A 27,009-nucleotide genomic window follows, 5' to 3' on the forward strand; every position below is an offset into this window, starting at 1 on the left:
GAGGGTGCTGCCTGCGGCAGGCATATAGCCGCATATAGCCGCCGGGCGCAGGCCGTGGCGGCGCAGCATGCCTCCGGCGGCGACTCCGTCGAGGGTACTGCCTGCGGCAGGCATATAGCCGCATACAGCCGTTCAGGGACAGCCGTCGCTGCAACGAGCCTCCGGCGGCGACTCCGTCGAGGGTGCTGCCTGCGGCAGGCATATAGCCGCATATAGCCGCCGGGCGCAGGCCGTGGCGGCGCAGCATGCCTCCGGCGGCGACTCCGTCGAGGGTGCTGCCTGCGGCAGGCATATAGCCGCATACAGCCGCCCGCAGCCGTCTGCCCGAGGCTCGCTGCACCGCCACCGCCTCGCGACCAGGGCGGTGCCAGTGGCAACGGCCCCAGCCGCCGCACGGCGTGCGGCGTATGACGCACGATATTTATAGCTCGATGCGCCAGAACACGAGCGCGTAGCCCAGTGAGGCTAGTGCGTGCCAAATGTAGTCTAATGCATGTTTGTCTCCTGCTTGCCGCGGCTAGCGCGCGGACTCCGCAGGCTTAGCGCGCAAGCGGCGTTCTCTAATTTTGGCCTCCTGACGTGCCGCACCGCTTTTATAGACCGCGCCCTGCTCTCTGGTCCGCATCCACCATGCGGTTCCTGTTGCTCCTGATCGCGCTCGCCCTGCTCGTGTCGCAGGCGGCCGGCTGGCATTTTGAGCGTGCGCTCGATGGTACGGATCCCACGGACACACTGACCAGATTTTCCTCTAGTGGCGCGCGCAGCCGAGACCACCGAGTCCGAGACCGCGTCGGCGTCGGCGACCGCGTCCAGCAAGCCGGCGTCCGGGTCCACGCATGCGTCGCAGACCAGCGGGCACGCGTCGAGCACGCACGCGTCCAGTGCGCACGCGTCCAGCGTGGCCAGCAGCGTGGCCAGCAGCGTGCACAGCAGCGCGCACTCGACGACCAAGTCGGCGTCCGCGTCCGCGTCCACCACAACGTACACAAACACCGGCAGCGTCGTGATGGTGACGCCCGCGCTGACGGACGACACAACGTACTTCCCGATCGGCGGCTACGCGACGTTCTCGTGGTCGTACACCACGCTGTCGGTGACGCCGTCGGCCATCAACGTCGAGGCGTACTGCTCGCTCAACGCGCACTACTACCCGATCGCCGAAAACATCTCGGGCAAGGCGACCGAGGCCGTGTGGGACACCGCCGGGTACCAGGCGGACGCCGAGGTGCCGCTGGTCAACGCCAAGTACACGCTGTACATCTACGACGCCAACATCTCGGCGACGTCGGCCGCCGAGGCCGGCCACCTGGCCGTCTACGACTCGCTCGTGTTCGGCGTGTACACGCCGCAGGCGTACAGCAATCTGTCGTGTAAGTGGGGGCGCGAGCGCGCTGACGGCAGCGAGCGAATGCGCGACCTGCAGCGGCGCCCGGGGCCTGAACGGGTACCTGTTTGGCGGCAGCGCGCTGGTGTGCGTGGTGGCGGCTCTGACGAGCGTGTATTTCATGACCATGTGGTGAGGCGCAGCGGCGAATGCATAGATGGCACCCTAGAGCGCGCGGCGGGCGCGGCGGGCCGCGCGGAGCTCGAGGTTGAGCGCGGCCAGGCGGTCGCGCTCGACGGCGGCGTCGGCCGCGCCGAGCCCGACCAGGACCTGGTGCAGCCGCGCCCGCTTGCCGGAGAGGTCGATCTGGGCGGCCAGGTCGCCGACCTTGGCGTACTCGTCGTAGGCCAGGCCGGCGTAGCGCACGGCGTGCTCCACGGACGCGCGCGCCTGCGCGGTCGCGGAGTCGGCCGGGTCGGCCGGGTCGGCCAGGTCGGCCAGCCGGCTGGCGCCGACGAGCGCGTCCGTCATGACCGTGTAGGCCAGGCCGAGCACGGCGCAGGCCTCGGTCTCCATGAGCTGCGGGAACACCGCGTCCAGGATGGCCAGGACGCGCTCGTGCTGGCCCGTGGCCACCAGCAGCGCGCACAGCCGGCAGTAGGCCTCGAGCATGACCGGCACGACGCACGCGCGCTCGGCGACCGCGATGCAGCGCATCAGCAGCGAGTAGCTGCGCATCTGGCCGTCGGTCTGGGCGAGCAGGTGCGCGTGCGTCAGCATCAGGCTCAGCTGGCTGTAGACGTCGGCGCCGTCGGCGACCGCGCGGTCCATGCCCGCGGCCACGAGGTCCGCGGCGGCCGCCGTGTTGCCGGCGCGCAGCTCGAGCTCGACCCGTGCCAGCACGATCTCGTGGTCGCAGTCGATGTCGGCGCCCGGCATGGCCTCCAGGCGCGCGCCCAGCTCGCGCGCGGACGCCAGCCGGCACGCGGCCACCGCCCGCTTGAACTCCAGCAGCACCTTGTAGACGAACCAGAACTGGTACATCTTGAACGAGCGCGCGGCGCTGGGCTCCACCGCGTCCAGCAGGCGCTCGCCCGCGTCGGCCTGGCCGCCGGCCGCCATCTGCGTCAGCGCGTCCCGCGGCCACTTACCGTGAACGCCGCCCGGCACGCCGTCTTGACCATGTCGTCCAGCAGCGTCGGGCTGTCGAACGACGTCAGGAAGATGTCCATGTGCACGCTGCCCAGCGCGGCGTAGCCCAGCCGCGTCCAGAACGTGCTCACGATCAGGAACTGGGCCCCCCGCGGCTCCACCAGGTTCTCGAGCCCGTTCAGCAGCGCGCTCTGCGCGATCGCCTCGAACACCAGCGTCGGGTCGCCGCCGGCAAACATCAGCGACCGCGCCTCGGACAGGTAGCTGATCGACTGCAGGTTCGCCATCCCGCTCTCCTTCGACCGCGCCTTGAGGAACTGCAGCGTCTCCTCGTCCGACGCCGCCGGCGCCGGGCACTGGTCCGGGTGCGTCTTCTGGAAGTGGTGCAGCCACGACAGCGAGAAGTTCAGGCAGATCGCGTCCTTGTTCTGCCGCGCGGTCTTGATGGTCTCCTGGATCGCCCACAGCGCCTCGCGGAAGCAGCTGAAGTCGCACTGCAGGATGGCCAGGTTCAGCAGCGCGTACTGGTAGAAGATGCCGTCGCGGTTGTGCATCGTGTGGTCAAAGTACCGGTGCAGGTTCTCGAAGGCCTCCTGGTAGTCGCCCGAGCGCCAGGCGTCCAGGAACCGGATGTAGTGCGTCTGCGACGGCGTCTGCGCCAGCTTGCCGAGGATCGCCTGCAGGTCCGCGCGCATGCGGTCGGGCAGGCTGCAGCCGTGTTCTGGTCAGCGGCGCCGGGCGCCCACTCACTCTGCAGGTACGAGATCTGGAACTCGAGCAGCTTGGTCACGTCCTCGGCCGCGACCGACTCGGCCGCGGCGTCCTCGACCATGTGCGAGAACTCGGGGTTGACCCACGACCGCGAGCCGTCGTCCACGAACGCGGGCACGCGCGACTCGATGGGCGCGTAGTCCGGCCACGACGCCTGGCGGTACTTGACGAGCGCGCCCCAGAGGACGATCCGGTCGTCAAAGTCCATGGACGAGAACTCGAGGTAGCACTTGCGCAGGAAGTGGCCGAGCAGCGACTTGTGGTGGACGGCCGGCGCGGGCCGGGCGGCGCCGGCGCGCGGCGCGACGAAGAACGTGCTGTTGATCTTCTTCATGGCGTAGTGGAACTCGTCGAGGTTGCCGAGGTCCCAGAGCTGCGTCAGCGGGCCCGGCGGCGGCTTACCTCGCGCATGATGAGCTGGTAGATCGTGTGGTCGGGCACGGTGGAGGGGATGTCGCCGAGAAAGGCGCGGAAGTCGGCCATGGCGAGGAGGGCGAGCCGCGAGTCCTTGGCGTCCAGCCAGGCCGTGATCTGGCGGAGGACGCGCAGGCGGTGGGCGACGGGGACCCAGTGCTCGACATAGAGCCGGATGAGCGAGACCAGGACGATCTTGGCCGGCGTGAGGAAGTGCACGGGCACGGCCGTGGGGGCGTCGCGGGGCATTGGTGTGACGGGCGGGCGCGCGGGCGGGATGGCGGCGGGCGGGTCACGTGGGACGTGCCGGGTGTGTCACGTGCGGGTGCGGTCACGTGGTGCGGGTCACGTGCCTGCGGTGTGCGGCGCGCGGGTCACGTGGTGTGGGTGCGTGGGACGTCGGTGCGGCGCGGTCACGTGCGGGGCGGGTCACGTGCCTGCGGCCACTGCGCGGCGCGCGGGTCACGTGAAAGGACCACGTTCCGCAGTACGTGCCTGCGGCTATATGCCTCCGGGCGACTCGTCGAACTGCCAGCTCTGCGCTGCAGCGGCCGCCCGCAGGCCCACCTCGACGGAGTCGCCGCCGGAGGCCCCACGCCGAGCTCGCCGCATGCCGAGCGCGTCGCCGTCACGTGCCGCACGTGACCGTGCCCCCGCCTGCGCCCGTGCCCACATCTGCGCCCCGCTTATCGGCCCTGGCCAGCATCCGTAGGCCCACTCGCCTCCTAGGCACGAGGACCACCGACGACATGAACACCCCCCCCGGCCCTCCGACCACGACCGGCTCGCGCGGCATGCAGCAGGCCCGCAACTTCGAGTTCATCTCGCGGCCGCAGTTCAAGCAGCAGACGTTCGACGAGATCTACGGCGTGCCCGAGAACTTCCTCGAGATCGAGGTCCGCAACCCCGAGACCCACGTCGGCTACGGCCGCGGCATGTACACAGACTACGAGATTGTCTGCCGGACAAACATCCCGGCGTTCAAGCTCAAGTACTCGGTCGTGCGCCGCCGGTACAGCGACTTTGAGTACTTCCGCGAGATTCTCGAGCGCGAGTCGTCGCGCGTGACCATTCCGCCGCTGCCGGGCAAGGTCTTCACCAACCGGTTCTCGGACGAGGTCATCGAGCAGCGGCGCGAGGGCCTGGAGCGGTTCCTGCAGATGTAAGTTGTGCGCGGGGCGCGCTGACGGCAGTGTGGCGGGGCACCCGCTGCTGCAGACGGGCTCGAAGGTCCTGTGCGGCTTCATCCAGGACCCGCAGTGGGAGCGCAACCACTGGCTGTGAGCGCACGGCCCGGACACGGACGCGCCGGGACGCTTGCGGCTCGGCGGCCGCTTTGACTACGCAGAGGGACTTCCCTTGTAACATAGTAATGTGAATAACTCGACATACGGCTGCGAGCCGCCGACGGGCCTTTGGGCTCGAGGCCGGCGGCTGCTCGGCTCGGGGTCGGCGGCCAGCCGGGCACGGGTCGACGGGCTACTCGGGCTCGTCGTCGACGGGCACGCCGGCGCGGATGGGGACGTTGGCGCGCGTGTACGCGGCGTCGCGGTAGCGCGCAAAGAACGCGGGAGCACGAGCGGCCGACGCGTTGAGCCCGCAGGCCTCGTCGAACGGCTGCTGGGCGCGGCCGGCGAGATGCCGCCGGAAGTCCTCCAGCGGGCAGGCAAAGCCGGGGCCGGTCTGGCAGCCGGGCACGGGCACGACTGCGTCGTTGAGGACGACCCGGACGTGCACGGTCTCGGGGCTGCGGCCGCAGTGCAGCCGCTCGAGGACCACGCGAGCGGCCATGGGCACGATCTCGGACGAGACGAACCGCGAGCCAAAGTCGATGCGGTCCGTCGGCAGCGGCGCGGTGTCGGCCAGGCCGAGCGCGGAGACGACGTACATGACGTCCTTGTCGTGCGTGAACGAGAGGTAGACGGACTGGGGCGGGCCGGCGGCGTCGCTGCCGGAGCCGCGCGGCCGGGCGTCGCCGCCCATCAGCGCGGCCGTGGCGTTGGCCCAGACGAGCCCCAGCGTGCGCGACAGCTCGTGGCCGGGGCCGTCCTTGTAGAAGTGGGCCAGGTCCTCGGTGTAGCCGTGGGCGATCCACTCCTCGGGCGTGAACAGCGTGCACCACGGCGACGACGGCCGCGCGTCGAGCTCGAGCCCGCACAGCGTCATCATCACGCCGGCGTCGGCGGCGGTCACGTTGAACCCGGGCGACTGGCGGTTGAGCCGCGCGGCCGCGGCGTGCAGGTACGTGTCCGGAAACGACGTGTAGAGCGACTCGTTGGCCTTGCGGTGGTAGCGCGCGCACGTCTTGTCGGGCGTGAGCGTGTCGGCGCCGCGGTCGGCGGCCTGCGAGACCACGTACAGCGACGCGGACTCGTTCCAGTCGGGGCGCGCGAAAAAGCCCTCGGCGAACTTCTGGGCGGTCACAACGACGCGGTTGCTGTCGGCCGTGAACATGGCGGTCTCGCCGGCGACGAGGTGGCCGTAGCGCTCGCCGTAGGCCGTGCCGGCGCGGACGGCCTCCTTGGTGCCGGCGTACGGGCCCGTGGCCGTCTCGAGGCCAAAGTCGGCGATGGTCGAGAAGTACGTGTAGTTGTGGACGAACGCGAGCGGGCCGGCCGCGGGCACGGGCGCCCGCTTGAGCCGCTCGATCAGCGCGATCTCGGCGCGGCCGTGCGCGGACTTGGGGTAGCGCTCGCCGTGGCGCATGAGCTGCGTCAGCGCGCCCGCACACGACTTACCATGTGGACCTGGTCGACGTAGCAGCCGGCGGGCGGCTCCCACGGGATGCCGTAGCCGCGGTGGCGGACGTACGGCCCGTGGCCGCCGAGGTGGTGCAGGACGTTGAACGTGGTCTGGTCGTCCTGGGCGAACTGGCCGACGGCCTGGGCGCAGGCGCCGGCGGCGGCGAGCGCGACTGTCAGCGATCCGAGAAGCATGGCGAATGGGGGCTGTCCGGGCCGGGCCGAGGTCTTATAGCGGCTCGCGTGCGCCAACGCTCGGCAGCATCCGCGAGCACAAGGCGACGTTGAGTGCCTGATCCGTGGAAGGGGCGGCGCGATGCGCGCCGCACGTGCGAACAAGGCGCGGCTGGGAGCCCTTACCCGCAGCCCCGCACCAGCCGCGAACACGCCACAGCGCCTGACAGCTGTCAGGCCCAGCACGCCGGGCCGCCAAGCCAGGAATTCTCCGAAGCCGGCGCGGCACGCGGATCACCGCCTCCCCCGGAACCGCCGCCACATGGCGGGCCCGGATCAGGCTGCACGGCACTCGCCGCCGCACCCCGCGGCCACGCGACGCTTCCGGCCGAACAACGCTCGTTGTGCGCGCCCAAGTCCCAATCCAGCGAATCTGCGCAAATCCCGCTCGACGCTCGCCCACCCCGGCCACGCCCCGCTGCTTTCGCTGGGATCTGTCCCGGACCCGCAACGATCAGCAGCCGCCGACGCGCCCCGCGCCAGCAGAGTTTCCTTATAAGCCCGCGCGACTGAGCCGTAGACCGTAACTCACCTTTGTAATTTCAGGCTAAGCAATCAACATGGTCAGAGTGAATCGCGAAACCAACAGTCGCCAGCAGGAGGCGGAATTCGACAGCAAGATGCAGATCTACGCTGTGTTGACTGCGATCCAGCACGGCAAGCTGCCGAGCAACGAGCAGGTGGACGCTGCGCTGACGTCGGCGATCAAGTCCGAGACGCTCAATGGCACGAGCGCGAACGGCACCCAGCTCTCGCCCGACGGCCAGAAGTTCCTGGCGGACCTGCGCGACGTGATCGCGCGCGCGCGGTCGCTGGTGATGCGCAAGAACGAGGGCAACCTGTTCCAGGAGTTTTTGTGGCACTCGTCGCAGATTGGAGGCCAGGGCCAGGCGGGCCAGATGGCCCAGGGCCCGGCGGGCCAGATGACCCAGGGCCAGGCGGGCCCGATGGGCCAGGGCCAGATGCAGGGCACCGCCGTGGGCGGCGTCGCCGGCGGCGCCGCGGGCGGCGCGGCCGGCCAGCTCGGCACCGCCACGGGCACTGACGCCCGCGCCACCGGCCTCGACGCCCGCGCCACCGGCGGCGTCCGTGCGCCCAACGCCGACGTCCGTGCGCCCGGCACCGCCACCGGCCTCGACGCCCGCGCCTCCAGCGCCACCGCCGGCGCCCCGGGCCAGAATGTGGCGGGCTCCGGCTACAACGCGAGCACGCTCGACAACGCCCGCAACGCGGCCGGCGTCGCCGGCGTCCCGAGCAACCTCTCGGGCGCCGCGTCCAAGGCGTCGTCCGCGCTGCCCGGCGAGGCCGGCAAGGTCGGCGGCATGGCCTCCAAGGCCACGTCGGCGATCCCGTCCTCGATCGGCGATCTGCCCGGCAAGGCCACCGGCGCCGCCTCGCAGGCCGCCAGCCAGATCCCGGGTGTCGGCGGCCAGGCCGGCAAGGCCATTGGCGCAGCGTCGGTCGGCCTTGGTGCTCTGAAGGGCAGCAAGGGCCAGTCTGGCGAGGCCAACGGCCAGATGGGCGACAGCTACGGCCAGACGGAGACCGGCTACCAGGGCCAGACCGGCTACCAGGGCGAGAAGGGCTACCAGACCGAGACCGGCTACCAGACCGAGACCGGCTACCAGACCGAGACCGGCTACCAGACCGGCGCGGGCTACCAGGCCGATGCCACCAACGCCCCGTCCGGCTCGTACGTCCAGGGCAGCACCGCCACCGGCTCGACCGCCGGCACCGCCACCCCCGGAAACGCCACCGGCGTCCCCGGCTACGGCCCCTCCGGCACCAACGTCGGCGTCCCCGGCTCGTCCGTCGGCCGCTCGGCCGCCGGTGCGGGCGTCGGCGCCGGCACCGGCGCCGCCATGGGCTCCTCCATGGGCGCCTCCGGCCCCTCCGGCCCCTCCACCGGCCTCGTTTCTTCCTCGGCCCGCCAGGGCCTCGCCCCCCCGGCCGGCGCCAAGAACGAGACCCTCGACAACCTCCGCACGCTCGGCACGCTCATCATCTCGAACGGCCAGTTCCGCAAGCTCCTCTCGGACGCCGTCGTCATCTTGCGCGAGATCGCCGGCGACACGGCGTCCACGGCCGCCCAAAAGGTCCGGCCGTCGCAGGACCAGATCGACTCCGTCGACCGTCCGGCCGCCGACAACTCGTGGACCGAGACCAACGTCCACCGCGAGAACCTCCACGACAGCGTCAAGCACGCCCAGGACAAGGCGCGCTCCCGCAAGGAGACCGGCGAGGCCGAGATCAAGAACTACCTCGGCTCCAAGTTCGACAGCAACCGCCAGTCGCAGCTGATCGACCGGCTCAAGAAGACGCTCGTCGAGGTCCAGGACCACCCCGACTACGCCAAGGCCATGGACGGCCTGCTCGACCTCGTGCAGTCGTACGGCCGCCAGGCGCAGTCGTACGGCTCGACCCACGCGCAGTCGGCCAAGGCCGGCGTCGCCAGCGACCAGCACGCCCAGGCGGCCAAGGCGTCGCTGCGCAAGCTCATCGAGCGCTCGGCCAACAACACGTCGCTCGACGGCGTCCTCGGCGCGCTCGACTCGTTCTACCGCGACGCCCAGAAGGACGAGCACCTGTCGTCGTGGCTGACGGCCGCCGGCACCTTCCTCCGCCGCTGCGTCCGCGAGTCCGGCTTCGTGCTGACCGACCGCGCCAACAGCGAGTACGAGCAGCTCTACCGCGACGGCAACGAGATGCTCAGCACGCGCTACAAGGGCCACACCCAGCGGCTGTCCAAGGAGTGCTCCGTGCTCGGCGACGCGTTCAAGAACGACCCCGAGAGCAACGAGCTGGCCGCGTCCGTGCGCTCGCTCATCAACGACCTCGGCCACGACAGCAACGGCTCGTTCACGGTCAAGCGCACGCTCATGAAGGACTTCCTGAACGTCATGGTCCCGAGCCTGTTCAAGAACATCAACTGCGTGCCGGTGCCGCGCATCGAGTACTCGGACCCGCAGGTCGACTTTGTCGTCGAGAACCTCGTGATCCAGGGCGACAACCTGATGCCGAACCTGCTCGAGGTCCGCAACAACTCGCTGATGCGCTGGGGCCGCGTCAACTTCGCCAGCACGAGCTCGCACGCGTTCACGGTGGTGGCCAGCGGCGTCCAGACGGACCTCCGCGACATCTCGTACTACGTGCGCCGCAAGAAGGGCGTGCCCACGCTCAAGGACATTGGCGTGGCCGACATCCTGCTGGGCAACAACGGCCTGTCGGTGCGCCTGGACGTCACCAGCGTCGGCCGCGGCGACGAGTCGTTCCTGCGCGTGGACAACGTCGACGTCAAGATCGACAAGATGGACGTGCGCCTGCGGCAGTCGCGCCACAAGATGCTGTTTGCGTTCTTCCGGCCGCTGCTGATCTCGGTGCTGCGCCCGGCGATCCAGATTGCGCTGGAGAAGCAGATCCGCCAGATGGTGGGCAAGGCCGACGCGGCCGCGTACCGCGTGCAGCGCAACAAGACCATCACCCAGCGCACGCTGGCGCAGGACCCGGACGCGAAGGTGCCGGGCACGGCCCAGCTGTACATGGACGCCATCAAGGCCGAGCTGCAGGAGTCGCGCGAGCGCAAGTCCAAGAAGACCAAGAAGTCCGAGGGCAAGGTCAACGTGGCGGCGACGATGGAGGACTCGATGTTCAAGGACGTGGTGCTGCCGAAGAGCAACGCCGGCCGCGTGTCGCACTACCGCCAGCTGGCGACGCAGGGCGAGCGCTGGTCGTCGCCGATCTTCAACGTGGGCGGTGTGGCGGGCGGTGTGGCGGGCGGTGTGGCCGGCGGCATGGCCGGCTCGGCCGTGGGCCGCGGCCAGGTCCAGGGCCAGCAGCGCACGCCGTCGGGCCCGCAGCGCACGATGCAGGGCCAGACCGCGCGCCAGACCACGGGCGCGACCCCGCGCCCGGCCGCGCAGACTGCGCAGACCCCGTCCGTCCAGCCTACGCCCCAGAGCCGCCAGCCCAGCTCGGCGCTCAAGGGCGCTGCCGCCGGCGTTGCCGCCGGCGCCGTTGGCGGCGCCGTCCTGGGCCGCCGCGGCGAGCGCGACGTCAGCTCGCAGCCCTCGGCCGCCAAGCAGACGCCCTCGCAGTTCAAGAGCACCAAGAAGGGCGTTTCGCCAACTTCGGCAGTTTCGCCCAACTCGGGAGTTTCGCCCAACTCGGGAGTTTCGCAGAAACCGGTGACCTCCCTGCGCGAGACCCCCGCCAAGCGCGAGATGCGTCCGGCCGGTCCCCAGGGCACACAGGAGGTCCACAGCGAGAGCGTGGCGGCCGCGCAGATGGCCGGTCCCAAGGCGCACGAGATCACGGTTGCGCCCGGCATGGCCGCGCCCCAGCAGGCCGCGCCCGCTCCCCAGGCCGTCCGCCACGTCTCGGTCCACCCCAAGAGCTCGACCGCGGCTGCTGGCGCCGTCGGCGTTGGTGCTGGTGCCGGCGTTGCCGCCGCCGTCCGCGCCGGCGTCAACTCGGCCCAGACCAAGTCTCAGAAGCCGTCGGCCATGCCTGCCCCCGGACGCCACTCGGACGCGTCCAAGGCGCCGCTCCACCACTCGGCCTACGACGGCGACCGCATGCACTCGGGCTCGCCGTCGCTCGAGCAGCCGAAGCGCGCCGAGATGGAGACCGTGCCTGCAGTCGACCGCATGCTCGGACAGTCGGCCCGGCCGACCGCGAACCGCATGCCGTCCGACAAGGCGACCATGCCCAAGACATCGTCGCCCAAGCTGCAGACATCGTCGCCCAAGCTGCAGACGACGTCGCCCAAGCTGCAGACGCAGACCGGCCGCGACTCGCCCGTCCGCACGCCGACGCTCGAGAAGTCCTCGCCGCTGGCCTCGCCGGCCGTCGCCCGCGTCCCGTCCATGGGCAAGGCTTCGCCCAAGGCGTCGCCCAAGATGCAGCCGACCGTCGGCCGCACGCCGTCCATGGAAAAGCCGGCGCTGAACCGCGCGGCTTCCGGCAAGGCGTCGCCCAAGATCGCGCCGTCGCCGACCGTCCGTCAGCCGCTCGACCAGGAGCTTTCGGCCAAGCCCCAGTCTCACCAGCTCGCTGACGAGGTCCCCTCGGACCTGACTGGCCGCTCCAAGGCCACCGAGGGCTTTGCCACCGACAGCACCGGCCGCTACACCACGGCCAAGACCGCTGCCGTCGGCACCGCTGGCGGTGCCGCGGCCGGCGTCGCACTCGGTGCTGCCTCTGGCCGTCGCTCGCCGTACAACTCGGGCGCTTTTGACGGCCCGGAGACCACTGACGTCTACTCGCGCGACTCGGCCAGCTCTGTGCACGACTCGGGAGTCCAGAACGTGGGCCAGTCGTACGCGCACAGCCGCGGCGAGCTCGTCGACCGCACCAAGCTCGGCCGCGACACTGGCTACGACAGCTACGACCGATCTGCGACGTACGACGACTACAACTCGCGCGACACGTCCTACGACTCGTCCGCTCTCAACACGTCCAAGGAGAAGACCAACATCTACGCGGGCGCTGCGCCGTCGGGCCAGACCCCCGAGGTCTACGGCTCCAAGACGGCGGGCCAGACCCAGACCAAGGATCACGGTCTCGGTGCTCTGGGAACGGCCGCCGTGGGCGCTGGCGTCGGTGCCGGCGTCGGCGCCGGTGTCGGCATGACCGGCTCCAAGGACAAGTCTCGCGACGTTGCCTCGGACGAGCGCGACTACGTCTCGGCCACCAAGCAGGCCAAGGGCCAGACCAAGGCCACTGGTACTGTCCCCGGCAGCGAGACCCGCAATGTCGACTACGGCCAGTACATGCCGCCGGCGACCAGCAACTACGCCACGGGCTTCAAGCCTGCGGGCGTGTCGGCTGGCGTGGGCAGCACTGTCGGCGCGGGCGTGCTGGCGGACAAGGCTGAGACCAAGAACAGCAAGAAGGCGGCCAAGGCCAAGGCTAAGAAGGAGAAGAAGGAGAAGGCGCAGGCGGCCAAGACTGGGCCGGACGCGACCCAGGTCCAGGGTACCACCTACAGCCAGACCGGTGCGACCCAGGTCAACCAGACCGGCGCGACCTACGGCCAGACGGGTGCGACCCGGATGGGCCCGGCCGGTGCTACCCAGATGGGCCAGGCCGGTACTACCCAGATGGGCCAGGCCGGTACTACCCCGATGGGCCAGGCCGGTACTACCCAGATGGGCCAGGGTACCACCCTCGGCCAGGGTACCACCTACGACCAGGGTACCACCTACGGCCAGCAGTATGCCGGTGCCCAGAACGTGGGTGCCACCCAGTACTCGGGCGCCAGCTACGGCCAGCCCAAGACGGCCACTGCCGGCGACATGCCCAAGGCCACCCAGGACAAGTCGATGCGCAACGCGCTCTACGGCGCCGGCGCCGGCGGCGCCGTCGGTGCCGCCGCCAGCGGCCTCCGCACGTCCAGCGGCCGCTACGACAGCGACAGCGACCGCTACGACAGCGACACCGGCCGCTACGACAGCGACTCGGGCCGCATCGGCGACTACGACACCACTGGCGCCTACAGCTCGGCGGCCGGCTACTCCGGCACGCGCGCCTCGCGCTTCAGCGACTCGGACTACAGCGACGAGCGCGACTCGGACTACACGCAGTCGCGTACGGCCGCGTCCAAGGCCGCTGCCGGCAAGACCGGTGCTGGCACCGGCTCGCAGCCCTACGACCAGGCCAACTACGACGCCGAGTTCGACGGTCACGTCTACGGCGAGGCCGCGGACGAGCCGCCGATCGTGTCGTCCAAGATGGCCTCCGGCAGCGCCACCGGCGTTACCGGCGGCGTCCTCGGTGGCATCGCCGGCGCGCTTTCTGGAATCGGCCTCGGCAAGAAGGCGGCCAAGACCGAGTCGAACGAGCCCAACTACGGCAACGCGCTCGACGGCACGGACCGCAAGACCGGCTCCGGCTACGGTGCGTACGACACGCAGTCGCTCAACAGCTTTGACGACTACGCGGACGCGTACGAGGAGGACTCGTCTATGGACCGCTCGGGCTCGCGCTACACGGCGCACTCGGGCGACGCCGACCGCCTCTCGGGATCGGTCCCGCGCACGTACTCGGGCCGCAAGTCGAGCGAGCTCGACCCCAACGCGCGCGAGTTTGTCGTGCCTGACAACTACAAGCTGCCAGGCGCGTTCTCCGGCACGAACGTGTCGTCCAACAACTGAGTTCCTGACGACTGCGCGACCACTTGATGCTTAGCCGTATATAGTTGAATGCGTTTTCCCATTAGCAGCGCACGGGCCGCCGGCCAAACTCCCAGCGGCACAAGGTTCTACCGCTATCATCACGTGATGCAGATCTGCAGATCACAGCCAGTCACAGCTCACACGTCGGCGCCGACCGCCAACGCCGACCCGCGGGCGTACGCCGCGCGACGCCCACGCCGTAGTCAGCCGCAGCCACCCACGCCCCGCGTCCGCGCCCAATCCCGGACTTTGCGGCACGATCTCCGCTTAGTCATCGCCGCGTCCTCTGGCTATATATCCTCACTGCGACTCCCAACCATCAGCACTTTCCGCAATGCCTATTCCCAAGACCCAGTTCAGCAAGGGTGGCCCCCTGGTCACCAAGATCGGCTACGGTGCCATGGTACGTTCGCCCTCCGCGCCCACTGACTCCAGGGCATCTCGGCCTTCTACGGCACGACCCTCGAGTCGTCTGAGGCCCACAAGATCCTCGACCACCTCGTCGAAGTCGGCTGCACGTTCTGGGACACTGCCCGCATCTACGGCAACAACGAGGAGATCATTGGCGAGTGGCTCGCCAAGTCCGGCAAGCGCGACCAGATCTTTCTCTGCACCAAGTTCGGCATCAAGCCGACCGGCGTCGACGGCTCGCCCGAGTACGTCCACCAGTCGTGCGCCGAGTCGCTCGAGCGCCTGAAGACGGACCACATCGACCTGTTCTACCAGCACCGCATTGACCAGACCATCCCGATCGAGAAGACGGTGGCGGCCATGGCCGAGCTGGTCAAGGAGGGCAAGGTCAAGTACCTGGGTCTGTCCGAGTGTTCGGCGACGACGCTGCGCCGCGCCTACAAGGTGCACCCGATCACGGCCGTCCAGATCGAGTTCTCGCCGTTCTCGACCGACGCCGAGACCAACGGCCTGTTTGAGGCGTGCCGCGAGCTCGGCGTTGCCGTCGTCGCCTACTCGCCGCTCGGCCGCGGCTTCTTGACGGGCGCGTACAAATCGGTCGACGATCTGCCGGTCGACGACTGGCGCCGCACGAACCCGCGGTTCCAGGGCGAGAACTTCGCCAAGAACCTGGCCGTTGTCGACGCGATTGGCGCGATCGGCAAGACCAAGGGCTACACACCTGGCCAGCTCACGCTCGCGTGGATCATGAGCAAGGGCTTCGTGCCCATTCCCGGCACGACCAAGATCAACCGGCTGGACGAGAACCTCGGCGCAGCCTCGGTCGAGCTCACTGCCGACGAGATCAAGACCATCGACGAGGCCGTGGCCAAGGCTGAGATCTCCGGTAGCCGCTACGAGGACGCGCACTCGTCGATGCTCTACGCCGACACGCCCGAGCTTTAAATAGCCTCAACACAATCTATTTGACTGTCTATTTTACGCGTCGTGGATCTTGCCCAGCTCGATGCCGCCCGCAGAGACCGTCTCGATCTGCTCGTCGAACGCGCCCTTGGCGGTGACGCCCATCGGGCCTTCCGAGCGGAGGTCCTTGATGATCTTCTCCATGCGCTCGGCGTCCTCCTTGCCGTCGTTGCCGCCCCACAGACGGTCCATGTCCTCCATGGCGACGCCCTTGGTCTCGGGCAGGCACAGGAGAACCCAGGCGAACAGGATAGCCGTGAAGGCAAAGAAGAAGTAGAAGGTGCCGTAGCGGATGCCCGTGAGCATGTACGGCGTCACCAGGCCGATGACAAAGTTCGACAGCCAGTTGACGGCGATGGAGAGACCCATGGCGGTCGAGCGCACGCCCGGCGGGAAGATCTCGGACGGGTACACCCAGGCGATGCAGCCAATCGAGTAGGCAAAGTGCAGGACAAAGAACCACACGAACGCGGCCGCGGCCCAGCCGGCGGCAGCATGCTCAGCCCAGGTGTGCTCGTACACAGCGTAGAGCGTGGCGATGATCAGGTGGCAGCCGGCCATCGAGGCCGAACCGACGAGCAGCACCGACTTGCGGCCGAAGCCGTCCACGAGACCGACGGCCGGGATCGTAGCCAGGAAGTTGACGACGCCGACGACGCCGGTAGCCAGCAGCGAGATCGAGCTGCCGCTGAGGCCGATCGCCTTGAACATCTTGGGGGCGTAGTAGATGATAGCGTTGACACCAGTGAACTGCTGGAGAACCTGCAGCGCGCACGCAACAAACAGACGCTTGCGCAGGTGCTTCTGCGAGAACAGCTCCTTGATCTGGTTCCACTGCTTCTGGCCCGACGTACGCGCGTCGGGGAACTTGAGCGCGGTCGTGGCCTTGTCGAAAGCCGACGCAGCCTTGATCTGGAGCATCTCCTCCTGGATGAGCGGGTGGTCCGCGGGAAGACGGCGGAGCTTGATCAGGACCTCGAGCGCCTGCGTCTCGCGGCCGACGTTGACCAGCCATCTGGGCGAGTACGGCATGAACAGGAACGAGCCGATGATCATGACCACGGCGGGGACGACGCGCAGAGCAAGCGGCACACGCCACTGGATGGCGCCAGACGTGCCGTGCTGCATGCCGTAGTCGAGCCAGAACGACACCATGATGCCGAACGAGATGGCGAGCTGCTGGAGGGTGACGGCCGAGCCGCGGATCGACGGCGGCGCGATCTCGCCGATCCACATGGGAACGACCATGGAAAGCATGCCGAGCGAGATACCGCCAATGAAACGGCCGATGAACATCATAGCTGGCGGTCAGGCACGCTCACAAGAATGGACGCCGGACACGGGCAATTGGGGGCCGGGACGCGGGGTCCGCGCCGCACGCCGTGCGGCGCTCTGGGACAAGTGACCGCTGCACTAGCGCACCGCCACAGTACCGTCTGTGACCCGCAGTAGCGCGCGTGCACCGCCCGCGCCCCACCGCCCAATGCGGTGTGTCCGCCTCCCCACTTACCAGGGTTGACAGCCGCCGCCTGCAGGACAGCGCCGACGACCATAATAAGGTTGGCGATGCTCATGGAGTGACGACGCGAGATCTTGTCGGCCAGCGGGCCGTTGACGACAGAGCCGATAATGGCACCGAGCTGCATAACCGACACAACCCAGCCCTCGAGATCTCCGTCCGAGCCCAGACGGGGGAACTTCAGCTGCTACACAGGTCAGCAACCGTAGGCCGGCGCGCACTTACGAAGGCCTCCATAACGAGCACTCCCGAAATAACACCCTGGTCATAGCTTTACGTCAGCGCGGCAAACAATACCCCTCCTACCCAAAGAGGAAGCCTCCGAGCGCAGCGAACAGCGACAGCCAGAAAATGTTCGACGCCGCAAGCAGACCCTTGAATCCACCAGGCTGATCGGCCAGGTTGACCGCGGCCAGGTCCTCCGACGTAGTCAGAGACTCGGCCACGATGTCCTTGCTGGGTTTCTCTTCGTGGTTCTCCATTTTCGAAGGCCAGGTACACAACGACAGCTCAAAGCTTTCTTGTGGGCGCTTTTACAGAAAAAAGTGGCAGACGGCCTCCACAACTTTTTATATGGTCTACGGGCCCCGGTCGCGGCCGCTGCGTCTTACCAACGGACGCGGCTAGGCCTGCTTCCAAACTCTGGCCAGGATCTAAACTATGGCTAGCCAGCTGGCCTCGAGCCTGGCGCGGCCCAAGTGCCTGGAGCAGCACGCGGCCCCGGCTCCCGCTCGACCAACAGGAGCAAGCAAAACCAGTCCGCGCCAGGAACCTTACCGGATCCAGACCGTATTAGAAAGAACCTTGCAATCCCGGCCGCCCCAGAGCTTGTTCCTGTCGAATGAAATCGCGTGGCCAAACCCTAAAGCTGACAACCCTAGGAAACTAGCTCTTTAACTGGCACCCTAAACGCAGCCTGTGGCAAACCTGCCCCAACACAGAAGTCTTCTTGCGCGCTAGCAGGCCGGCGGCCGACGGAGGCCGGGGCAGACCGGGGCAGACCGGGGCAGCGCCGAGCCGGACCGGGGAGGGGCCGGGGGAACCCCGGGGGGATCGATCCTCCGGGGGGAACTAGAGTCTCCGCCCCGGAGAGGCTGCCAGCGCGGCCGGGGAACCATGGGGAAACCCTAGGGTTCCCCGGTTACCCCGCCGTGCGGCTCAGCACCCTCCAGGCCGACCGCGTCATCTGCCACGAACCCCGCAGATAACGACAACGTGCAGCCCATGCCCGGCTACCAGATAGCCAGTGCCGGGCCGAGCATGCTGCGGAGACTGCAGTGTGCAAGTAAAAAGGGAATGTCGTTTTATTCCGGACCACGCAAGCGGGCGACCGTCCAAGTATTTATAGATCCTCAATGGGCGGCCTCCGCCACCCCGCACCCGTATTAGGCTGGTCCGCCTGTCTATGCGTCGCGCTGTTCGATTAACCGATGCTTGCAAAGCCCCGCGTGATGCATGCACCCGCGCGGAAAAGCGCGAAACTCGTGCACCAATGCGGTTACATATCCGCTGCCCCCGCTTCACATGCCTACACCAGCCACAGGTACCCCCGGCATTTCGCCGAGTCCGAGTCTGGCCGCGGGGCATTGGCTGCCCGCGCTCCGTAGCCTTGCGGTCCGCCGCAGAACCGCAGCTCGCGGCTCCGTCGCTGGCCCGTCTCGTGCTAGCTGCTGCTGCTGCCGGCCGTCTGTCTCGGCGCTGGACGGCCCGGCCGTTTCGGCTTTCTTTCGGCCTAGCCCTAGCAGACCAGACCACAACCGAGGTTCTCAGCACCCACAGCCAGCCGCGGCGGCCCGTACAGAGAACATGCCGGTAACGTACGCTTGCATTCCCGAATTGGGCCGTAAATATTCCACAGCAGGCAAGGCGGCGGCCAGCTTCGGAGTTTCGGAACGTTTTTGTCCGTGGTAAAACGTCCGCGTCCATCTCCGATGGTACCCGGTGCCTGCAGCCACCGGACACCGCCGTAATTAGAAGATCTACGTCGGCTCCATGGTTGACCCGAAGGCCGGGCGCAGTCCGCCAGACCTGGCTCGTGTCTGTTCGCTACCACGTCTGCCCGGTACCCAACCCGTGGACCTGGGTCTGCGTGCGCGGCACGCATCGGCGCTGTTCGGAGCAAGTCCGGCACGAATTATGTAGTCGCCGGGCGACAGTACGCCGGACGGCTGACTGCGGCCCGGATGGCCGCGAGCCGCACATTGTGCGGCTGTAAGCGTGGTAGCGCGCTAACCTACATCAGTCAGGCACTTGCATAAGCACGTTCATAGATTCGGTACATAAGATGTCAACCCTACATTCTCAGATTTGTTCCATTCTGTCCCATCGGGTCCACGCCTCTAAGCAAGCGCGATCTTGAGCAACGTGAAGGAGTGCTTTGGGAAGGCAACCTTGCTGCCGTTGGCAAACGACACTGCCTCCTCAGTGACTGCGACCTCGTTCGGGCTCGCAAACGTGTTCGTCGCCCGAATGTTGTCGTGGTACAGCGTCCAGCGGTATGCACCGGCCGGGGCAACCGTGCCGTCGACCTTGATTGCCGTTGTAGCGTCGTCGGTCTCGGACCGGTTGACCACAGCCACGTACAACACGTCCTGACCGTTCTCGACCTTGGCCACGGCGGATACGTCCAGCAGCGTCAGGTTCGGCTCAACACCCTTCAGCCACTTGAGCGTCAGGTTGTTTCCGTCGGTCTCGCCGTGATACACCGGCGTCGAAACGTGGACGTTGAGTGAGTTACCGCGCATGTAGTTTGAAAACAGTCGGAACGGGAAGTACGTTGTCTGCAGAAACAGACCGTCCGGCGACGTCATGATCGGGGCAATCACGTTCACGCACTGCGCAATGTTGGCCATGCCCACCGACTCGGCCTGGCGCACAAACACGTTGCACCACGAGGCCACAGCTAGGGCGTCTGACAGATCGTACTGCTCCTCGGCGCCCTTGCTACCATCGGCGCGAACAGGGTCCCACACGTTCCACTCGTCGAAGCAGATCTTCATGGGCGCGTCCGGCGCGTTCTGTGTGATCTTGGCCAGATCAAACATGTTCTTGGCGATCTGGATGCCGCGCTCGGCTGCTGCCGGGCCGGTCACGTTCTTGTAGTAGTCCTGGTGACATGTGTAGAGGTGGATCGAGTGGTAGTCGACCGATTTGATGAGCTCGTTGGTCACGTAGCGGTCCCAGTCGTCAAAGCCAGTGCAGCCGCAGCCGATGAGCTTGACGGTCGGGTCCAGCAGCCGGATCGCCTTCGCCCACTGGAATGCCTGCTTGGAGTAGTCCTCTTTGGACATCTGGCCGACCTGCCACGGGCCATAAACCTCGTTGCCGAGACCCCAGTACTTCACGTTGTAGGGCTTTTCGCGGCCGTTTTTGCGACGTAGGTTGGCGTAGTACGTGTTGCGGTCCGAGTTACAGTACTCAATCCACGCCAGGGCCTCGTCGAGCGTGCCGGTGCCCATGTTCAGGCAGATGTAGGGCTCGACGTTCATGTACTCGCACCACTCCATGAACTCGTCCGTGCCAAACACGTTGCTCTCCTCGCCGAGCCAGGCCAGCTCGGGCCGTCGCGGCCGGTCCTCCTTGGGGCCGATGCCGTCGACCCAGTGGTACGAAGACACAAAGTTACCGCCCGGCCAGCGCACGACGGGCATGTCGAGATCCTTGAGCGCCTGGCACACGTCGAGCCGGAAACCCTTGTCGTTCGTGAGCTTGGCGTTGCCGTAGTCCACGATGCCGCCGTAAATGCATCGGCCCAGGTGCTCGAGAAAGCCCGAGTAGATCTTGGGGTCGACTGGCGCCAGCACCCTGGCCGGGTCGATCCGGATCTCGGACTCGTCGAACGAGGACACCTGCTTGATAGTCTGTGAACTGTTGGCCATGGCTGTTTGTTACAGACCAGAGAGCGGATGCCAGGTCTATATACGGCCTCCTCCCTAGCTCATCCGCGGCCCGGTGTAGCCGCCAACAGCGCTAGAGGTGCTCCCGACCCAATAACCGACCCCGGCTCCGCCCGCCTAGCCGCTCGCCGGCTCCCGTCCGCTGCCCGGCCGGCTTGGCTCGCGACTGCCTGATCCCGGCCCGACAGCCGCCGACACCAGAGCCGATGTCCGGGACCGCGCCGCTCGATGTCCATCTACCCCGCCGTCCGTCTCGGTGGTTCCTGCCTGCAGCTGACGAGCCCCGCCTCTCGATTTATTCAGCCTTTATTGGACCTGGCAGCTATGCTTGCATGGGAAAGACCCACCGGTCACTTACCAGATTCATCCCTCACTCTCGGAAAAGGCGGGGCTCTGCCCCAGACAGCAGCGCGGATATGTGTTCCTTGTCCTGACACGGCTGTGCAAGGGCTACCCACCAGAGAGCTAATGCAGGCGCCAGTCCCTTTGCGTCAGCTGCGGAGAACAATAAAGTTTATACCTGAGACATCTACTGCGCACACCGCACGGGACACGGCTGGCCACGCCAAAGCTAAGTTAAAGGGGTATAGGATATATGACATTAAACCTTGTTTCCCAGAATCAGTAACATGACGATTTCTTGGAATTGTCCCGCACTTGCCGATCCGCCCCCTCTCGCCCTCTGTGGGCACCTTCTCGAATTTGCGCGTGCCACCCTAAACAGAATCTAGGCTGCCGGAGGACGACCGGAGACTAGCGGAAGCTTCCGGCACTGCAAGGGCTCCGTTCAGCAGCTGTGACGGGCCGCTCCCGGGACACGACGAGCCAATTCTGGCTGTTTAATCAATATTCCCGAAACCTTCTCTGCAAGCCTAGGACCGGTGCGATGCCACCGTGCGGTGGCGGATCAGCAGGTGGGTGTCCGGCTGACCGGCGGCGTCGAAGAGACTGGCGATATTGCCGGCTACGTGCCTAAACCGGGGCGGGTTCGAACCGGGCCTACGTGAACACAGGCGCGCGCGTTGCAGAGCGTTCAGACATGCGGGTAGCGACCAGAAGACAGCACGCAAGTGACGTTTCCTGGGGAAGCGCTAACTCCCACGCCCGGGCCTGACTACTCCCCGGTCTACCCCACATTAGCCCAGGGCCTCGTTTATAAAGTACGACGCGGGTCCGGGTCTTGACAGCTTCACAATCCACACGGTCCTTGCACCTCAGCACTCAAGAGACAAGATGCTCAATCCGAAGGTGTATCAGTTTTTGGTGTCGTGTTTCGCGTCTGTCGGCTCGTTCACGTACGGCTACGATCTGGTAAGTGGTTGGGCGATCGCGCTGAACACTCGCTTACGTCCAGGGTATCATTGCTCAAGTAATTGCCTCCGAGAGCTTCGTCGACTACTTCAACAAACCTGACTCGGACAAGACTGGTCTCGTGGTCTCGCTCTTCACTGTCGGCGCTTTTGTGGGCGCGTTCATTGCCGGATACATGAGCGACTTTGCCGGTCGCCGTGCCACGATCGCCTACGCTACTGTTATCTTCATTTTTGGCGGTGCCATGCAGTGCGGCGCCCAGAACATCAGCTACCTGTTCGCTGGTCGATTCATTGGTGGCATGGGCGTCGGTCTCCTGACAATGATCATTCCCCTGTACCAGGCCGAGCTCGCGCACCCGTCTATCCGTGGAAGAGTCACGGCGCTGCAGCAGTTTTTCCTCGGCATCGGCGCACTGGTGGCTAGCTGGATCGGCTACGGTTGCTACATCAGCTTTGCTGACAACCGCCAGTGGCGTATTCCGCTGGGTATCCAGATGGCGCCTGCTGTCATCCTGGGCTCGCTCATTTTCTTCTTCCCCGAGTCGCCGCGCTGGCTGCTGGACAAGGACCGCCATGATCAGGCTCTGAAGACGATCGCTCGACTGTACGCAAACGGCGATGTCAACGACCCGCTCGTCAAGGTCGAGTTCGACGACATACAGGCGGCCATTCTTGACGACCGCCAGAACGGCAGCCACTCGTGGAGCGACCTGATCCGCGACCGATCGAACTTCCGCCGGCTGTTCCTGACGGTCGCGCTGCAGGGCAGTGTGCAGATGACGGGTGTGTCTGCGATCCAGTACTATTCTACCACGATCTTTTCGCAGATGGGCTTTTCGACATCGCGCACTCTACTGTTCCAGGCCATCAACTCGATCATTGCGCTTATCGCGCAGGGCTGCTGTATCGGCCTGATTGACATCACCGGCCGTCGCTGGCCGCTGATCCTCGGCAACATCTGCAACGGCATGACGTTCATCGTGTCTTGTATTCTCTTGGCCGTGTACCCGCCGTACAGCGGCGTCGTGCAACCGCGGAGCGCCCAGATCGGCTTCATTGCCGCGACGTGGATCTACAACTTCTCGTTCTCGGCGACGTGCGGTCCGCTGTCTTGGATTATTCCGGCTGAGGTATTCAACACGGCCACGCGGTCTAAGGGCGTTGCTCTGGCGACCATGACGTGCTTCGCCATGAACACCATGATCGGCCAGGTCACGGACCGCGCGATGAACACGGTGCACTACAAGTACTACTTTCTGTTTATCATCTGCAACTTCACCAACGCGCTCTTTTTCTGGGCGATCTTGCCCGAGACTGTGCGCACGCCTCTCGAGTCTATGAACAACCTGTTCGAGAACGCGCCGTGGTTTGTGCCGACGATGAACCGCCACGACTACCTTCAGGACTTCGAGGCCGAGGTCCGCGAGGAGGCCGAGAAGGAGAAGATGGCTCACCTGGAGGACAGTACCCAGGCGTGATTGTTTTGTATTTGAATGTACTTGGCCGCAGGCCGTTGCTCTTGCTGGTGATTGACGTCATTCGTAGTGCTGTTCGTGTAGTGCGTCCGTGTTTGCCCGACGCTCTAGGCAGCTGACAAATTTCCATTTGTGTACACGGATCCGACATCCCCGTGCAAGCCGAGTTCCCCGGCGCCGGCTGGCTCCAACACAGTGTCACGCATGCAAGGCTAAGACAAGCCGGGCGCATGGATATCTTCCGACGCCGTTCCAAACCTTAAGTGAGCATGTGCCCGTTTTGGGAATAGGCCCCTGCCCCCGCACGTCTAGCTGCCGACCAGCACGCTGGCGCGCGGTGGCGCGGGCGTGCGGCTGCCAGAGTCTCCACGCTCGGCAGTCGGCGCAAAGAAAGTCCGGTGACTTGCTCTGGCGGCTCTGTCTAGCCAGCGACGCCATACTGTCAGCCGTAAGGCTGTATTGCGCGAAATTGGAAGGTGGGTGTTTATCCGAGACAGCGCGCCCAGCTATCGGCCGACCGGCTTGCGCTTGCTGCAGCCAGTGGGAGGACTGGCGCTTGGCGCATAGCTGCTGTCGTCGTGCTGGTCGAGCCAGGTTTGGCGCAGCCACGTTTTTCACATGCGCGGGATGTCGCGAAAACACACCCCACGCGACCCCGCGCCCAAACATAGTCGGCCACCGACTGTGGCAATCGCGGGATGGTCCCCCATATCGAGCGAAATAGCCTCTATCTGGCCGGTCAGGCACATTCGATGCCCAGCCGATATAGCCTGCTTCCGGCGCCGGCAGCCGCCGGCTGGCGTCTTGTCCCGCGCGACCCCGCATCGTACCTAGACTGACGCCGCTACGCGAGAATCTGGGGAAATCTCCGTCGGCGCCAAGTCTGGTAACTGCAGCGCTGACGGCGCGCGTTCGCGAGCACACGCTCGATCTGTGTCAGCATGTGCTCTGCTGCACCGCATCTTCGAGCCCCGCAGACATGCGGAGACCGATGGGTTGCAAACAGCTAGCGGCCGGGACGTCAAAATACCCAGCTGCCTGGCCGGCCGAGCGTAACCTCCTCGAGTGAGCAGGTTGTCAGACCCCGTGGACGCTGCGGAGACATCGCCGCGACGATAAAAGGACCGCCCGGCCGTGGCAGACGGCAGGCAACATGATCTTCTCCAAGTCTACTCTCTTCTCTCTCGCTCTGGCCGCGGCCCGAGTCTCAGCGGCGGCCGTGCCCGTCGCGAGCCAGCTCTCCAGCGCAATCACCGACACCGCCAAGACGCTGTCGACGTCGTGGGGTGGTCTGCACTTCTCGACCCCGGCGTTTGTGACCGCGCTGTCCGTGGACTGGCCGTACCCCAACAGCGTGATCGGTTACGACGAGGACTGGGGCGGCATCCACGACCATGATCCGTCGATCGTCAAGTACAACGGATACTACTACGTGTTCTCGACCCACAATCTGGTCGCAATGGCTCGCGCCCCGTCCCTCTATGGTCCGTGGGAGCACCTGGGCTCGGTGCTGTCGACCGACTCCATCATTGATCTCGAGGGCCGCAACGACACCTGGGCCCCGGACGTCCACCAGGTCGGCGACACGTTCTACTGCTTCTACTCTGTGTCCACGTTTGGTAGCCAGTACTCTGCCATTGGCCTGGCTACTTCCAAGACGCTGCAGCCGGGATCGTGGACCGACCACGGAGCCGTGATCGAGTCCGGTGCCGACAAGGTGTGGCCGTACAACACCACGAACGCAATTGATCCCTCGCTGCTGGTAGAATTCGACAAGAAGGGGGCCGTGTCGGCTGCGTATCTGACCTATGGCTCCTTCTGGTCGGACATCTTCCAGATCGAGCTCAACAAGGATCTGACGGTGCCGGCCGACGCGGCTTCTAAGGCGAAGCATCTCTCGTTCGACCCCAACGGAACGAACCCTGAAGAGGGCGCGTACATCCACAAGGCGTCCAACGGCTGGTACTACCTCTTCGTGTCTCACGGAACGTGCTGCGGCTATTCGGACTCGCTGCCGGCGCCCGGTGTCGAGTACAAGGTCCTGGTCGGTCGCTCCAAGAGCGCGAGCGGCCCGTACCTCGACAAGAACGGCGTGGACATGGTCAAAGGCGGCGGCAGCGTGTTCCTGGGCTCGCACGGCCACGTCTACGGCCCCGGCGGTGAAGGCGTGCTCGTCGACGGGTCGAACGACATCTTTTACTACCACTACGTGGACACTCGCATCAGTCTGCTCGACGCCGACAAGCTGCTCGGGTGGAACATCATGAAGTACGACTCGTCTGGCTGGCCGTACCTCACTTAGTTGTATTTAGACTAAATCACACCAGCTCTGGCGTATCGATCAGACAGCCTGCCTCGAACTGCTCGGGATACCGCTCGCCAGCGACGTTCTTGTGCAGCTCGAGCGCGTCCAGGGCCGCGACCTCGGCGGGGGTCAGGTCCAGACTCGGGTTCTTGAGCTGGGCAAAGTTCTCGTCAAGCCGGTCGAGTTTGGTCGTGCCGGGGATTGGAATCACGCCCTTGGCGACGATCCAGGCGAGCACCAGCTGGCTGGTCGTGACACCTTTGGACTCGGCCAGAGCGTTGAGTTTCGCCAAAAGCGCCTCGTTCTTCTTGAGCGTTTCCTGCTGGAAAAACGGCAGCATTGGTCGGACGTCGTCGGCGGCGAACGCGGTCGCGCTGGACATTGTTCCGCTGAGCGCTCCGCGACTGAGCGGCGAGTAGCCGATCAGAGCCACGCCGAGCTCGCGGCACGCGGCCGCCAGGCCAACGGTCTCGGTGTACTGGACGTACGGCGAGTATTCGATCTGGACGGCCGCGATCGGGTGAACCTTGTACGCGCGGCGAAGGGTGGCCTCGGAGCACTCAGAGAGCCCGAGGTATTTGACCTTGCCGGCCTGGACGAGCTCGGCCATGGCCCCGACGGTTGTTTCGATCGGGACGTTTGGGTCGGTGCGGTGCTGGTAGTACAGATCGATGTGGTCCGTCTGCAGTCGGCGCAGCGAGCTCTCACAGGCCTCCTTGATGTAGGCCGGATCGCCGCGAATCTCGTACTCAGGCATCACGTCGTCGTTCAGGCGGTGGTACGCGAACTTGGTCGCCAAAAAGACCTCGCTGCGGCGGCCAGTTTTCGCAAACCACTCGCCGACACGGTCCTCGCTGCCGCCGTACAAGTCAGCGGTGTCCCAGAACGAGCAGCCGAGTTCGAGCGCGCGATTGAGCATGGCGTCGACATGCTCTTGCGGCGCCGGCTTGCCGTAGAACGCCGACAGGCCCTGGCGTCAGCGGTGCCGAGCAGCACGTACCATCAGGCCGAAGCCAATCTTGCTGACGGGCACGCCCGTGTTGCCTAGTGTTACCAAAGCCATTGCTGGGTCCTACAAGGCGCGGCCGCAGCCTTATAAGTGCGGATGGGTCGCAGACGCCCATCGGGGCCGCCGTTCAGCCGTACGTGTGCTAGAAGCGTCCAGATCTCCGCCGGCGCGGGAGAAATGGCCAGCGGCGACGGCGTGGAGGTGTAGCTCAGCCGTGCGGGCTTGGCGACAGCGCTTCGGCTGGGCGCCTGTCGGACATGTGTGCGCGAAACCACGTCCGCCCCGAGCGGCTATATATCCGCGGATG

At 66.2% G+C, this 27,009-nt stretch overlaps 12 protein-coding genes across 12 annotated transcripts; 6 read left to right on the forward strand and 6 right to left on the reverse strand.

The window, feature by feature from the left end:
• Positions 1 to 630: 630 nt before the first annotated feature.
• Positions 631 to 1,520, forward strand: V1510DRAFT_405195 (uncharacterized protein; the record flags this gene model as incomplete). The annotated part of the gene is made up of 3 exons (XM_066932317.1): positions 631 to 712; positions 765 to 1,370; positions 1,402 to 1,520. 3 exons carry the CDS (start codon positions 631 to 633, stop codon positions 1,518 to 1,520), a joined length of 807 nt encoding a protein of 268 aa, XP_066786576.1.
• V1510DRAFT_383674 (anaphase-promoting complex subunit 5-domain-containing protein) lies at positions 1,468 to 3,923 on the reverse strand. Its single transcript, XM_066931678.1, has 4 exons — positions 3,650 to 3,923; positions 3,227 to 3,620; positions 2,476 to 3,197; positions 1,468 to 2,446 (listed from the first exon to the last, which is right to left on the reverse strand). The coding sequence occupies exons 1-4, from the start codon at positions 3,908 to 3,910 to the stop codon at positions 1,550 to 1,552; spliced, it is 2,274 nt and encodes a 757-aa protein (XP_066786577.1). The 5' UTR covers positions 3,911 to 3,923; the 3' UTR covers positions 1,468 to 1,549.
• A 392-nt stretch (positions 3,924 to 4,315) lies between these two features.
• On the forward strand, positions 4,316 to 5,108 carry V1510DRAFT_383676 (Phox homologous domain-containing protein). The gene is made up of 2 exons (XM_066931679.1): positions 4,316 to 4,823; positions 4,855 to 5,108. Exons 1-2 carry the CDS (start codon positions 4,411 to 4,413, stop codon positions 4,943 to 4,945), a joined length of 504 nt encoding a protein of 167 aa, XP_066786578.1. The 5' UTR covers positions 4,316 to 4,410; the 3' UTR covers positions 4,946 to 5,108.
• A 32-nt stretch (positions 5,109 to 5,140) lies between these two features.
• On the reverse strand, positions 5,141 to 6,597 carry V1510DRAFT_441048 (acid phosphatase pho5; the record flags this gene model as incomplete). The annotated part of the gene is made up of 2 exons (XM_066935623.1): positions 5,141 to 6,370; positions 6,400 to 6,597. The coding sequence occupies 2 exons, from the start codon at positions 6,595 to 6,597 to the stop codon at positions 5,141 to 5,143; spliced, it is 1,428 nt and encodes a 475-aa protein (XP_066786579.1).
• A 468-nt stretch (positions 6,598 to 7,065) lies between these two features.
• V1510DRAFT_399780 (uncharacterized protein) lies at positions 7,066 to 10,388 on the forward strand (the record flags this gene model as incomplete). The annotated part of the gene is made up of 2 exons (XM_066931945.1): positions 7,066 to 7,613; positions 8,604 to 10,388. Coding segments are annotated over exons 1-2 (2,202 nt in total), but the record flags the coding sequence as incomplete, so codon positions are not given.
• Positions 10,389 to 14,017: 3,629 nt separating this feature from the next.
• On the forward strand, positions 14,018 to 15,368 carry V1510DRAFT_383682 (NADP-dependent oxidoreductase domain-containing protein). The gene is made up of 2 exons (XM_066931680.1): positions 14,018 to 14,214; positions 14,247 to 15,368. The coding sequence occupies exons 1-2, from the start codon at positions 14,146 to 14,148 to the stop codon at positions 15,165 to 15,167; spliced, it is 990 nt and encodes a 329-aa protein (XP_066786581.1). The 5' UTR covers positions 14,018 to 14,145; the 3' UTR covers positions 15,168 to 15,368.
• V1510DRAFT_423633 (general substrate transporter) lies at positions 15,169 to 17,232 on the reverse strand. Its single transcript, XM_066934963.1, has 4 exons — positions 17,011 to 17,232; positions 16,930 to 16,975; positions 16,696 to 16,891; positions 15,169 to 16,486 (listed from the first exon to the last, which is right to left on the reverse strand). The coding sequence occupies exons 1-4, from the start codon at positions 17,184 to 17,186 to the stop codon at positions 15,201 to 15,203; spliced, it is 1,704 nt and encodes a 567-aa protein (XP_066786582.1). The 5' UTR covers positions 17,187 to 17,232; the 3' UTR covers positions 15,169 to 15,200.
• Positions 17,233 to 17,413: 181 nt separating this feature from the next.
• Positions 17,414 to 18,836, reverse strand: V1510DRAFT_289108 (uncharacterized protein). The gene has a single exon (XM_066930657.1). It carries the CDS (start codon positions 18,628 to 18,630, stop codon positions 17,887 to 17,889), a length of 744 nt encoding a protein of 247 aa, XP_066786583.1. The 5' UTR covers positions 18,631 to 18,836; the 3' UTR covers positions 17,414 to 17,886.
• A 118-nt stretch (positions 18,837 to 18,954) lies between these two features.
• Positions 18,955 to 21,025, reverse strand: V1510DRAFT_423640 (glycoside hydrolase superfamily). The gene has a single exon (XM_066934964.1). The coding sequence runs from the start codon at positions 20,580 to 20,582 to the stop codon at positions 19,044 to 19,046; it is 1,539 nt and encodes a 512-aa protein (XP_066786584.1). The 5' UTR covers positions 20,583 to 21,025; the 3' UTR covers positions 18,955 to 19,043.
• A 570-nt stretch (positions 21,026 to 21,595) lies between these two features.
• V1510DRAFT_289129 (general substrate transporter) lies at positions 21,596 to 23,420 on the forward strand. Its single transcript, XM_066930658.1, has 2 exons — positions 21,596 to 21,911; positions 21,955 to 23,420. Exons 1-2 carry the CDS (start codon positions 21,834 to 21,836, stop codon positions 23,389 to 23,391), a joined length of 1,515 nt encoding a protein of 504 aa, XP_066786585.1. The 5' UTR covers positions 21,596 to 21,833; the 3' UTR covers positions 23,392 to 23,420.
• Positions 23,421 to 24,377: 957 nt separating this feature from the next.
• Positions 24,378 to 25,698, forward strand: V1510DRAFT_289137 (glycosyl hydrolase). Its single transcript, XM_066930659.1, has one exon. It carries the CDS (start codon positions 24,542 to 24,544, stop codon positions 25,688 to 25,690), a length of 1,149 nt encoding a protein of 382 aa, XP_066786586.1. The 5' UTR covers positions 24,378 to 24,541; the 3' UTR covers positions 25,691 to 25,698.
• On the reverse strand, positions 25,640 to 26,955 carry V1510DRAFT_423646 (NADP-dependent oxidoreductase domain-containing protein). Its single transcript, XM_066934965.1, has 2 exons — positions 26,694 to 26,955; positions 25,640 to 26,663 (listed from the first exon to the last, which is right to left on the reverse strand). The coding sequence occupies exons 1-2, from the start codon at positions 26,754 to 26,756 to the stop codon at positions 25,707 to 25,709; spliced, it is 1,020 nt and encodes a 339-aa protein (XP_066786587.1). The 5' UTR covers positions 26,757 to 26,955; the 3' UTR covers positions 25,640 to 25,706.
• Between the last annotated feature and the right edge of the window lie 54 nt (positions 26,956 to 27,009).

Source organism: Dipodascopsis tothii, assembly GCF_038497935.1.
Source record: "Dipodascopsis tothii strain CBS 759.85 unplaced genomic scaffold V1510scaffold_49, whole genome shotgun sequence".
Taxonomy (NCBI): Eukaryota; Fungi; Ascomycota; class Lipomycetes; order Lipomycetales; family Lipomycetaceae; genus Neoaidaea; species Neoaidaea tothii.